At 34.9% G+C, this 14,532-nt stretch overlaps 1 protein-coding gene across 1 annotated transcript; it reads left to right on the plus strand.

Annotated features, from left to right (window-relative positions):
• LOC111921616 (uncharacterized mitochondrial protein AtMg00810-like) lies at positions 1 to 456 on the plus strand. Its single transcript, XM_023917195.1, has one exon. The coding sequence runs from the start codon at positions 1 to 3 to the stop codon at positions 454 to 456; it is 456 nt and encodes a 151-aa protein (XP_023772963.1).
• Positions 457 to 14,532: the final 14,076 nt, after the last annotated feature.

Genomic DNA, 14,532 nt, shown 5'->3' on the forward strand with positions numbered 1-14,532 from the left:
ATGAATGGTGATTCAAAAATTAAAGTTCCTATGGCGTTCAGAACCAATCTGTTTCCTTCACTTGACAAACTGGTAGTTGATATTACTTTATATAGTCAAATGATAGGTTCTTTATTGAATTTAACATCTAGTCGACCTAATATAAAGTTTGTTGTATGTTATTGTGCTAGGTTTCAAGCAAATCCAAGAGAACCACAGATGATGGCATTGAACAATATGTTTCGATATCTCAAGAAGATTACTTCACTTGGTTTATGGTATGCATATAATTCAGGATTCTTTGTGCAGGCATATTCCGATGTTGATTTAGGTAGATGTGGTCTTGATCGGAAAAGCACAACTGGTGTATGTCAATTTCTTAACGGAAAGCTTGTAAGCTGGCAATCTAAGAAGCAAACTTGTGTTTCTTTATCAACTGTTGAAGCTGAATATATTGTTGGTTCTTCATGCGTGTAACATCCCAAATTTCAAGACCAAATATTTCATTTTTAATTTAATAATTATAAAACCATTTGTCTGAAAACATCCATAGTATCAAATCATATCAAAATCAATGTATCAATAATCAAATCATGTCATAAAAGAGTATTATCAGAGTACAACTCCCAAAGATCTCATATGCGGAAAATCATAGTGTGCTACGCTGCGATCATGCTGACTCCCTTCCTTTTGAACAAGAAGTACATGAAACCAAAACTGAAAACCATGAGCACGAAGCTTAGTGAGTTCCCCCATCATACCACATACCATACAAAACATACTGCCTAGCATATTTGGGTGTTGGCCTACCCCTTCGGTCTCTTTCAACCGGTAACTGCCTAGCATATCTGGGTGCTGGCCTACCCCTTCGGTCTCTTCAACCGGTAACTGCCTAGCATATCTAGGTGCTGACCTACCCCTTCGGTCTCTTTCAACCGGTAACAGGGACTATTTCGCCCCGTATTACTACCACATATCATCCTAGTACATAAACATATAAGTCACATACTGCCTAGCATATCTGGGTGCTGGCCTACCCCTTCGGTCATTTTGACCGGTTACGGGGTCTATTTCACCCCTACCACTACCATTCTCACCGATCATCATAACATACTAGAACATAAAGCATAACAGATAGTGGCATACCAGACAATTATCACAAAGACAATCATCTACCTATAAACAAGTACTAGTGGGCCGACATTGGTGCCTTCGACCAACTTCTATCGGGAAGGTAACTTACCTCACACTATTGAAGCTCATCACAATAAATCCTTAGTTGCTGCCCTGGCAACTCCTCGAGCTATCAATACCAAAATATCACCCAATTAGCAATTGGGTCCCAACCCATGATCCAAAATCCATACTTGGGGTGAAATGACCGTTTCACCCACGACTCATCAAAATTCATACTACAAAATCCATGAAAGCCCATCAATGGCCCAATTTTCCAAATTGGGCCCAAACCCTTACATGGGACTACCCTTTAGAACCCATTATATACTTCATAACCCCCAAGGGTTAACCTTGATCAAAGTCAAGTCAAGGTCAAAGTCAACATCCAAGTCAAAGTCAAAGTCAACGCTCCGAGTTGACTCCACTCGTCGAGTTGTCCTTCAACTTAGTGAGTTCCCATAAACCACAAAATCATGATACTACGAATCAACTCGTTGAGTTCTCCCTTAACTCGTTGAGTTCTTTCCTTTTCAACAGAATCGGGATATACTCACATCAACTTGTCGAGTTCCTTTGAGAACTCGTCGAGTTCTTCAATCTGTTAACCATTCTTAATGTATTAAGCCATTTCTCTCGAATCCAATAGCTCCAAACCACAGGTCCTTTCCATTATGACGTCTAGAAGGGTAAAGTTTCCAACTTTACCCTCAAGAACCATCTACTAAGCTTAAAACTCAAACCCTAGTTTCTTTAAAGGTGTTCTAAACCCATTAAGCCCCTAAACCCCTACTACAACACACCAACATACAGATCTGATATCCCAAGGTGGAAAAATCATGTAAAGTTTCCAACTTTACGTTGATGCATGCTAGAAAAACCCTCAAGTGTCCATTTTTGGCTTCACAATGGACATATTGCATGAATGGGACATGGAGGCCATTAAGACTGTTTGATTTAACCATTTCCACAATTCCTGATTCCTCTTCTTAGACATACGAATGTACTAAGACTCACTTAGAGGACCAATTGCGATATGGTTCTTAATCATTAAGACTTTATCATAAAACACAATAAAAAGTACTCTCCTTTCTTCTTAGAATAGAGAAACTTTTATCTTTCTACCTACTTGATCCTTCTTTATTTGTTCTGCTATACATTGAAACTCTTTCAATTAACTTAGAGTTACACTTAATCTTATAAGTATAATCATATTTACTAAACTTTAGTAAATTATGACGAATATCTTTATCACTCTTGTAGTGGACTTGATTGATGCACAACATTGCGAAATCGATCTCCTAGTCCTTCACTTGACTCTTTGTCAATGAATTAGTCTTGAATTTCCAATTATAAAGTTTCTCATTCATCACACAACCAAGTTGTATGATTCCAAGTTTCTGTCCAATTGAAACTTGGGCGATGAGAAAGTCTCCATGTTTGGCAAATTCTCGACATTTCCACAAATGACATAATTAAAAATCAAATCCATTATTGCTAATAATATAAACCTTCAAACATCAAATTTTCATACATGACATTGCAAGGATAAATAAATAAGATAAAATCAAAATTTATTTTATTGCGGAAAAACTTGTCCTTACAATGCAATTCAACTGAAAAACTATGCTATTACATAATTCTTAGCAATCTACCCTAACTCTAAAGTAGCAGCTCAAAACTCCGATCTTTGAATCCATGCGATCAAAATTCATTTCTTCGTTATCAGATTCAGCACGCTTCTTCCTTAAGCTTCCTTTCTTTTCTTCGATCCTACAAAACATCAAAATGTAATCTTATCACATCATGTTTTAAGAATCAAAAATAGGAACTCATAGAGTTAGTTAATGGAGTTTACCTGAAGTAGAGCCATACGTCTTGACTCTCTCATCTCTTAGATCTCTCAGGTAAACATGACAACTTCGTCTCCAATGACCCTTCTCTTGGCAATAAAAGCAAATGGACTCCCTTGGCACATTACATGGGACAATCTCATGCTCTGTCCTTTCTGGACTTTCAATGTTGCCAGTGTCCGATGAAGTATAGGTGTTTGATCGACCAATCAAGTTTGCTTGACCATTGAGCCAAATCATCGCTGATTCAACAAAAATAAGCAAATATGTCAAATCAATGAGGGTCACGTCGTGAACCTTCATATAGTACTCTCTTACGAACTCACTATACGAATTTGGAAGTGACTGAAGAACCCAGTGAACAGCTAACATCTCTGAGATATCGACACCCAACATCCTTAACCTATCAATGTGTGACTTCATCTCTAAGATGTATGCACACACATGTATCCCATCTTCGTGTTTACTTGCCAAAAGGGCTTGAGTGAGCTTGAACTTTTCAAGCCTTCGAACTTGTGGGTTAGGGAGAACAATTGGAGGAGGTGTAGGAAGTGAAGCATGACTGTCATTTCCTTGATCGTATCTTGGAACGTCATCTTCATTTGGAAAACTTGCTCCAAAGGATTTGGGAAGACCATTGTAAGATTCAGACATCTACAAAATGGGAGAAAATTCAAGTTAAGTTGATTAAGTCCTTAATAAAACACCAAAATAAGTTATTAAGGCTAGTATCCAACACAATATTCTACAACCTAGAAGAGGGATGCCGTAATCTAGTTGCAGAATATTTGAAGGTAGGTAAATGAGGATTTACCAATTTCCACCATGAAAAACGAAAAGGAAGTTAAAGTATTAAATGAATTGAAACTCCTAGATCTTTTGAGATTCATTGAACTTTTCAATGGCATGTTTAAATCTCGATTATGCCCTTCTATTTGTGACTGGGATGCCGAGGATCACAAATAAGGTGTCAATAACCATACGAATATACGTTGTGTACTCAATGCTACTATCACCTAATCAATGTGCCGGTTAGCCATACACGCTCCATTGATCTATGATAAACATCGAGCCACCCTTCGCTACCAATATCATTCCCAAATTAGTGTGGAGGTTAACCACACACGCTCCACTAATGTTTGGGCAAGGGTACAAAGTGTCATTCCATGGATTAGCATATAATTTCACATTTTGCCTAAAGTAACTTAGATTAGGGAATTTAGGAAAGTATTTAGTTACTTTGTATACTTCATTATACTTTTAATGAAAGGTTTCGTCCTATCCTACCCGTTCGGCTAACGACCCTCCACTAGTCAAGAGTGCGGTGGGTAAGAGTGGATACCCATTCAATCGCCATTTTATATGCAATTTCCTTAAACACCCGTTATAGATCAGCTTCGTGAATGAGGCCTACTAACGGTAAGACTGACTCTTTACTCATATATATATATATATATATATATATATATATATATATAATATTAGACTTTTAATGTTACATATATATAGTATAGGGTGTATTTTACACTTTTAAAATACTGGGTGGTTTTATTAACCTTCTCTTTTAATTAAACTTTTAATTAACTTAACAAAACCATGAGGGTGTAATTTGAACTTTTCAAAATACTAGGATTTTAGAATTTAAATATTACATAATTAAACTATTAATCAAAATTTTAAATTCTAAAACTTGAGGGCAAGTTTTGCAACTTTTCAAAACATTATGGTTCAACTATTTAAATTTCAAAAGTAAAACTATTAAGCTCAAATTTAAACTATGAAACCTAAAGGGTTAATTTGAAACTTTTCCAAACTTTATCAAGAACATTCTAGATCACAAAATTCAAATAAGGCAATTATCTAATTTTGACCTAGTCCAATTTCTTGCAAGATAATTCACCAAATAATTCAAATAATTAAATTTTGTCATATAAGGAAATAATTATTTAATTAATATGACGTTATCTTTTAATTTTGCAAGGATAATCACCCAGTATCTTAAAAATCTGATTTATATCAATAAAAAACGTTTTGGTAACTATCCCACAGCCAAAGGAGCACAAAATCCCGAAATTACCTCTTTCTGACCAGCTGACTTGTCGAGTTCACCATGGACTCGACGAGTCCATCCCCCAGAAACCCTAATTTTCGATTTTAAAGCATGAATAATCAACTATAGCATCAAATACATCAAACAAACAACCATAGGCTCTGATACCACTGATGGGTTTCGAGCAATACATCATTCCTATGGTGTACATGCAAACCCTAATAGCTTTTGGATCTAGTTTGTCTAGTGAACATGTAATTGAATATCCAAAGCTATTAACCCTAAATCTAGCATACAATTAATCATATTAACATAAAATATAGGGTTTAGATCTGACCTTAGATTGTTATATAGCAATAACAATCAATCCATAGCTTTAGAAAGCTTAGTGCCTCAAGTGTTGCACCTCTAATGGAGTCACAAACACCACTAAGCAACAAGAATGAAGAGGGAAGAGAGGGGAGACACCAAAAACAACTGGAAACCCTAATCCAAGTGTTCACCATGTTTTTGGGGCGCCATAAGGGTCCTTTATATATGTAGGCTATTAGGGTTTTCAACTAGGAAACCCTAATCTGACTGCTTAGGCCTTAAGCAACAATTGGACCTTTCCGGAAGGCCCTTGGACGATTTCTTTATGGACCTCCACATAGAATTCGTCCATTGCCATCTAATGGATCCGAAGCCCAACTTTGTAACTATCTTATAATTACAATATCAGTCCCCTTAGTTTAATTAATCTCTTTTAACCACAAAATTAATTCTTGACTAATATTAATTAAACAATATGATTTCTCCTTTAATATATTATTCTCATAATATATTAATAAATCATAATTAATCCTTTCTCTCCTTAATTCATCCTACATATTGCTATGGTGAAGGCAACCCAAAGGACCATGCTCATAATCGGGTCAAGTACATACCAAAATAGTTATGGACTTAGACACTAATCCAACAGAAATAGCACTCGAACCTTTAGCCCTTGCAAACCGTCCCTACCTTCTAAGACCTGAAATCTGCAATATCCTGATTCCTCGACATCTCGACCGTGCTGAACCAACCCATGCCCTTTCTCAACGAATAGAAAACCAATAATAACCCTTCCGACTCTGATCATACCACGACCTATCCTGATCTACTCAAACCATCCTTAGAATAATTCTTCGAGCCTAGTGAGGAACGAATCCCCTATAATTTAATATAACCCACCCCACTTTACCTGGAATCCGAAGAACTAAAGTCTCAATGGTTCGACCGTTGGATTAATGTCTAAGTCCATAACTATAATTGGTAAGACTTGACCCGACCCGGCATGGTCCATTTGGGTTGCATGGCATCATGCACTTGGATAGACTAAATGAGAGAAATAAGACACTTATGGTTATTAATATATTATAAGTTCTAGTATATTAATAATAAGAATAATAAGATTATTTAATTAGTATTGATGAAGAATTAATCTAGGATTAATTAAGTGATCAAAAGAAGACTAATTAAATATATGGGTTGATTGTGCAAATCATCCATACTTATATAGTGGGCTAATGCTCCATGGATTATCTAGTTGGGCTAAAACCCATATGATGCTCCATGGTGTTTTTGTACCCATGGATCATGGAAATGAAAGGCCATGTCAATTAGGGTTTACATGGTGTAACCCTAACTATATATGCATCTTATTCTTGACCAAAATTGGCACTAGTGTGTGTAAAAGAAGGGCTAGCCGATTTCATGAGTTGTGGATTTCTCTCAAGTCATTCCAAGTGTATTTGGTGTTGTGTGAACCATTTGAGGTCTCACACTTGAGGCACTAGGCACTCAAGCTTCATGAAGACATTCTACATCAAAGAGGTATGTATTCTATCTTGCTATATTCATTGTTTTGTATGCTAGATTAGGATAATACCTTGGATGTTCATATTTGTATGTATAATAGAGAAAACATAGATCCAAGGTATTTAGGGTTGCATGTACACTTAGGAGTGTTAGAATGCTCAAAACCCAACAGTGGTATCAGAGCCTAGGCTTGTTTTCTTGTTATACTTGCAAAAGTAGCTGAAAAATCGAGTTTTGATGTTGTCTGCCTAGCAGACTCGCCGAGTCCATGAATGGACTCGTCGAGTCCAAGGCAAAATGCATCCAACTCGCCGAGTTGGTTTGTGCACTCGACGAGTTGGACCCCAGACAACATAAATTCGACCTTTTTGGCTGGAATTGGACTAGGAACATTACCCTAAGATGTTTTTGGACTTATAAACTTGTATTTGATGTGGTAATGTTCATGCTAATCCAATTTCATAGATAAATGTCAATAGATTCATGTTTTGTTTTAGTTTAAGGTTTAGACTAATTACATGAAAAAGGTTGATTTGAATTATCTTGTTCTTATGAGTTGCTTAGATTAATAGAAAAGTTGAGTGAAATAGTTGTTTTCAATCCAAACTAATCTAAGAGTTGATTCTAAAATGTGTTTTTGTAACTTGTCCTCAAGTTATATGAAAAGTCACATTTAAGTTTCATAAAACTCATAAAAGTTGGCAAAGGTTACAAAATGAAGAGTCTAGTTCTAATTAAATGGTTTTATGACTCCATAACTTGTCCTCAAGTTATGGAGGACCAAGAGTCTCTTCATTAAATAATAAATAAAAAAAGTGTAACTTAATTAATTCCATAAGTTATAAAATAAAGAAAAGTTAATTCTTTTATTAGTTTAAAGTCTTCCATAACTTGTCCTCAAGTTATGGAAGTTGAAGAGTTTTTGGATTAAAACTACTTTAAACACATAAGTTATGGAATTAATTAGTTTTGAATAGTTTCAAAACTTGCCTCAAGTTTTGGAATTTGTAAAATTTTCGCTTATGAATACTTTAATTCCAAGTTAGCCCTTAGAGTTTTAAAAGTTAAAATTCATATGTATGTATGTATGTATGTATAAGAGTAAAGTCAGTCTTACCGTTAGTAGGCCTTATTCACGAAGTCGGTCTATAAGGGGGGTATAAGGTTACTCCCTATAAAATGGCAGTTTAATGGGTGTCCACTCTCACCCACCGCTTCTTTGACCGGTGGAGGGTCGTTAGCCGAACAGGTTTGACAGGACTATAATTCTACCTTCATTAAAAGTATTAATGATAAATACTAAGTAACTAAATCTTTTATAAATACCCAATCTTAGTTACTTAGGAAAAAGTGAATAAGGTGCTAATCCATGAAATTACAATTTGCACTTTGTTTAAGTCGGTTAGTGGAGCGTGTGTGGTTAAACGGCACACTAACTAGTATTTAACAAGGTAGGCAAAGGGTAACTTAATGTTTATCATAGTATCGATGGAGCGTGTGTGGTTAACCGGCACATCGATTGAGGGGTAAACACTTAATGGTACCAAGTAATTTGCATGGTTACTTCACACCTTGTTTTGTGATCCTCGGCATCCCAGTCACAAAACCTGAAGGGAACACTCGAGATTGAAACATGCCATTGAACAGTTCAATGAATCTCAAAAGATCTAGGAGTTTCAAATCCAATTAAAAGCTAATAACACATTTTGTTTATCTTGGTGGAAATTTGTGAATCGTCATTCACCTACCTTCAAATATTTTATAGCTTGGATTACGACATCCCTCTTCTAAGTTATAAAATAGTTTGTTGGGTCCTAGCCTTAATATTTCATATTGGGTGTCATATTAAGGACTTCAGATCAACTATCTTGAATATCTCCCAAAAGATGTCTGGTTTAGACATCTATGATCTTCCTAAATCTCTTGAAACAAGCTTTCCTAAATGAAGATGATGTCCCATGAAAATCATACTTCTTTCACCTCCTCTAATTATTCTCCCTAACCCACAAGTTCAAGGTCACTCAAGCCCTATTGGCAAGGCAAGGTCTAGGTGTGATCACATCTTGGAGATGTAGTCACATATTGACAAGCCGGGAGAGTTGGGTGTCAAAGTCTTGAGAAAGTTGGTGGCTCAATCACTTTCTAAGTCACATAGTGAGTTTCTGTGGAACTCCTATGAAACAGACTATGACAAGACCCTTAATGATCTTATCTATTTGCTAAGATCATCTTCCTAAAACTTTATGGACATTGACAACGATGACATTGGATATCCAGGAAAGCTCTCTCTTCCCAATGGAAAGGGATCGGCCATAGTCAACTCGGTTGACCAAATGGTAAAGAGAAAAAGCTAAGTCTTTGATAGTCCCGTGTACCATTACCAAAGGGTCCATATGTTTATATTGCCAAAGGAAGGGGCATTGGTTGCGAAGCTGCCAATTTACCTAAGGGTGTTAAGTCAATAAGTTTGACTCTACTTTAGGTAAAATCCACTATCTAACTCTGCTAAGTTTCTAGTATGAGATTCTTTATACATGATGTGACTGGGTCACATGTTGATGTTTTAAGAATCAAAGAAAAGTGAAGAAACTTAAAGAAAGAATATGTTGAATCTGATCGCGTAGATGGATTTCTATCGCATAGTTTGAAGATTGGACTCTTGAGCTACTTCTTAGGAGTTATGAGATATTGCTTAGGAATAGATAACAACAAAGTTTTCATGCTATTTTTCATTGTAAGGATAGTTTTTCCGCAAAGGTTTTAAAATAAAAGGAAAAATGATGATTTTATTTATTTTAAAATATCCTTACAATGGCATTTGAGGAAAAATTGTTGCTTATATGATTCCATTAATAGCAAGAGTGGAAATATGAAATTGATTATTTCATTTGTGGTAATGTCTAAATTTACCAAATAAGGAAAGATTCTCGTCACCTAAGTCTCAATTGGACCGGGACTTGGAATCATGCAAGGTGTATAGCATGATGAATGAGAACTTTCAAGTATTGGAAAATTAAGACTAATTACTTGTTCACATGGATGTGTGAGTCAAGTAAAGGACTAAGGGGTCGAGTACACATTCGTGTGCAGTGATTAAGTCCACCACGAAAGATTGATAAGACTATTCATCATAGTTTACTAAAGCTCAGTAAATATGGTTATAGTTACAAGCTTAAGTGTAATTCTAAGACATTGGAAAGAAGGTTCCAATGTAAGGCAGAGCGAATAAGAAGAATCAAATTAGGCAAAAGGATAAAGTTTCTCAAATCTAAAAAGATGGGAGAGAGTACTTTAGTATCAATTTTTATGATCATCCTACTGATTTAGAGACCTTATCACAATTCATCCTCTAAGTGCCTTCTTATAGATAAGAAGAGGAGCTATGAATTGTTGAAGTGGTTAAATCAAGAAGATGAGTCATACTTCGTTCCAACACAAGTCTTAGAGTCATACTCCAAGATTGTAATTTGAGTGACATGTCTTAAAGAAGGTTTAAACCACTTGTCAAATGTAAGAGTAAAAGATTTCTACTCTTGTACATTTGAAATTGGTAAGTTGTGATGTTTTGGATAAAACAAAGACCAAATAAGGCCAATTGTGTGAAGTGTTTGTCTTGATTAGAATACACACTATCTCTTGAATATCTGACAAGAGAGTCTTATATGTCAAGAGGACAATAGGATTCTTAAAAGTCTTGAAAGTCTCAAGAACTAATCAAGAATAAAACCTAAAGTTCTTCACTAGCACACGACTTGAGGTTCATAACCTATCGTGTTGACATATTCTGTGCCCATTCAAATTAAAGTTGGCTTTGCATATGAGTTCTTAGAGTTCTCAATTGGTTGCACAACAACTTGGAAGCAATGGCAGGCCCTTGAGCTGCTAGGTGGCAAGAAATTAAGTTTGAGTTCCATTCATATGAGTTTGGATTTGTCATTATCTTGTCTTGTGACTATGGTTTTGACAATTCTCATGGATAAGAACACATACACCATTAAATCTAAGTGTCATAAGGTTTCTCTCCGATTCATGAAAATGATGGTGAGGAAACACTTTCACTAAGTAGATTTTAGCTAGATAGTAATTGTGATATTTGCATTCTCAAAGTCGTTAGTGGAGCGTGTGTGGTTTACCGGCACACTAACATGGACTTGTGAGAAGTGGCAAAAAGGTCTAAACAATTGAGACTATGATTACGACATCCTTTTTCATAGTTCTAAAATTTTTTAGACACGCCTGTGAGCTATCTAAAAGTGGTGTATGATTTTGATAAAGTTTTATCAAAACAATCTAGTATCAGAAATCTGAACTTTGGTAAGAAAGTCAGCTAATTTCTGAGTACATGTCAAAGCTAGTGGGAGCATAAGTGTTATGCTAATAATCATCATGTTAGTGGGAGCATGATAATTATGATAAAGATTGCAAGTTAGCAATGTTAATTATAGAAAACAAAAGTTTCAATTGGGAAAGAGTTGTTTTGCTATAATTAAGGGAGAGGAAATTATACTTCATCTCAAATCTAAAAGCTTGGATTGAGGTTTTAATCGTATTTAGTCAAGGATATATATATATATATATATATATATATATATATATATATATATATATATATATGAATTTCATGTTGGAATGGCTCAACATAAGGAAATTTTATATATGGGTCCATTATTTGTGTTCTAAAATTCGATTATGATTACGGCATCCTTTTTCATAATCTGAATTATAAGAAGTTGGCAAATAGAAATGGAAATGTTATAGCAAAAGACTTGTTTAGTCTTTATGTGAGACATCATGAATCGTGTCCCATATGCTTCAGATATAGGGTCGATTACATGTGCAATATTCATCCTTTCTAAATTTTCCAAATGCCTGGGGCGTTAAGAAGGGAAAAGGTCTAGAATTGGATATGACTAAAAGGATTAATCAATTGTCGAGGACAATCTAAGGTTTATCAAAGATTGGTTGCTCAAGGACAGTTGGAAGTATAGTGATAATTCTGGAAGGACCATATTGACATAATCTGTAAGGAGGCAACTCTTGTTCAGAAGTGATAGTTAAAATGGAATATGGAGATGTTTCAAAGTTAGAAATTATTCAATCTGTGTAAAATTAGGAAACTTAATGCAAGAAGTATGTTTCCGAGGAGCTGATCTCCTTTGGAATACTCTATAATGATTGTTGTCAAGTCTTTTTGACTTTGTGCATAATCATTACAAGAGGATCAATGCATATAAGTTTAGAATCTAACAAATTTCAGTAAATGGCATGAATTTGGAATTCTTGCATTTGCAGTAAGTATTTGGGACTGTGAAAGGAGGATCATTGGATTTATGTTCAATTGATCTAATTCACAAAGTAAAGATCATAGACAAACATAGTATGCATACTTGGTGTATGGCATGACTAGTGTTTAGAAAATATAATGTACATGCTTGGAGCATGGGGCAACTATTGTTTTAAATTCAAGAATGAAGTTGATAGCCGAAACAGTATACAATGAATAATGTGTAATCATATGGTGATAAATAAAAGGTGTTTTATTTATATTCATAAGTTCTGAGACCATATTGGATTCGATTATTATTGTGTTTCATTTTGCATGTTTTGACTTCCAGAATAAACTAGGTTATTCTTCCGGAATGACTAAGTTATTCAAACCATCCACAGTCGGTCATATGTTGGAAGTAGATATGAATTAAGACTGTCATGGGTTGGCTTGTAGAGGTCTAATGTCACACCCCAAAACCAAGAACGGCGGAAACGTTCTGGGGCGTCGGACGTCATGTATAATATCAACAACAATGTAAAGTAGTAAACAAGCAACAACATCATCCATTGCATTAATAAAATAATTATTATACAATTGTGTTCTGTCAAATTTTGATAAACACTAAAGCATAAATCAAAATGAAAGATAAGTCTTGAACATGCTCCATCTTCCTTTCTCCTTGCATCGGTACCTGTCTATGATGACCTGAGGATACAAGTAATTTTGAAAGCGAGTATTAGCTTTAAAGCTGGTGAGATCATAAGTATTAATGTGTCTTAATTTGTAAAACTTATAATTTTTAAGACTTGACATTGTTTTGAAAGAAAGCTCGTATAAGTATGAAAATATTTGTAGAACAACTGTAAATGTTTGAAAAACCCTAGAAATCCCTATGATTCCTATTAGTAACAAAAGGAGTCTTCTACCAAGACTTAACTGTTCTCGATGTAATCTTCTATCAAGACCTAACTGTTCTGAATGTAGACTTCTACCAAGACCTAACTATGTTACTATTATTATCATTATAAGAAATTGTATCCTTTGGTACTAGGATACCTAAATATAATTCACCTCATTGGTTATGTGAATGAGTCACAAAATAAAGGTAATAATACAACTAACCTGAATATTACCCTTTGGTACTAGGGTAACTAACCTTGTTAACTTTAAGACATCCGTAGACGTACTCTTACCTCTGTTGCTAACAGCTGGGTATAGGAATAGTTAATCCCTTAAAGTATACCTGTAATGGTACCAACCGTTGACATTCGTGGATGTGCTTTTACCTCTGTAGCTAACAGAGATTCTAGGAATGGTCAATCCCGCAATCGTATCCTTTGGTACTAGGATATTAAATCCATTCTATCTCGTCGAATATGTGATTGTATCACAAGGTAAAGATAAGAATGAGGATTTGATAATAGAGTCGATACATATAAAATGTAATAGGACTCCTCCTGATATATCTATGTAAAAGTACTCCTATAAGTCTGATCATGTAATAATATAGTAGAGTACTGTAAGGTTCTACGTGTGCTAGCTGTAATGTGTGTTCTCTCTATCTAGCAAGTATAGTAATGTACTCGTTCTAGTATAGTTATATATGTTCTCTTCCTAGTATAGTTGTATATGTTCTCTTCCTAGTATAGTTGTATATGTAATGTACTGTAATGTTCTAGAAAGTATTGACTCATGATTGAACTGACTCATTGTATGATATCGCGTTCTAGTATCTTCCTAAACTACCCATATGGTAGCTTACTAGTAATCTAAGTGGTACGTATGGACATGGATGTATACCATTGCTACCCAAGGGCATAGGATGAACTGGAAGGACCTTTTATGACTATATATGTACACATGATACATAACTAATCTTTAAACGACTTTCGGACGAATACCCAATATCCCACCAGACCACATCTCAAGGCGCGAAAAGGAAATAGGGTGGATAGCCTTCCTAAGTCTTTTAAACATTTCTTATATAACTATACATATAGAGGCATGCAATTTATAATATAAAAGCATAAATAAATTTTGTAAGACATTTGAAACATAAATATTATTTTAAGAAAAGATTGACTTGATGTCGATCTATAAAACAATTAGAAGGCATAAGTATGATAAAACAGTTTTGAGTATAAGGAAACATTTGTTTGAAACACAGTTGTAAATAAGTTTGAAAGGTAATGTACGGAGTAAGATGTACAGTGTAATAAGGAGTTTAAAACATATAAAATGTTTATAAAAATCATTTGAAGGAAACTGTTTGGTAAAACGACTAATGAGTAGCCAAATCCTTTGAATGCTGTATATTAATCACATGTGATTGATATAATAACCAGTGTAATTCTACTTATTAATCGCAT

The sequence above is a fragment of the Lactuca sativa genome, chromosome 3 (assembly GCF_002870075.4).
Source record: "Lactuca sativa cultivar Salinas chromosome 3, Lsat_Salinas_v11, whole genome shotgun sequence".
Classification (NCBI taxonomy): domain Eukaryota; kingdom Viridiplantae; phylum Streptophyta; class Magnoliopsida; order Asterales; family Asteraceae; genus Lactuca; species Lactuca sativa.

Bases quoted from the DNA above. Each gene is read 5' to 3' on its own strand.
- LOC111921616 (XM_023917195.1), top strand. From the start codon at position 1: ATGAATGGTGATTCAAAAATTAAAGTTCCTATGGCGTTCAGAACCAAT.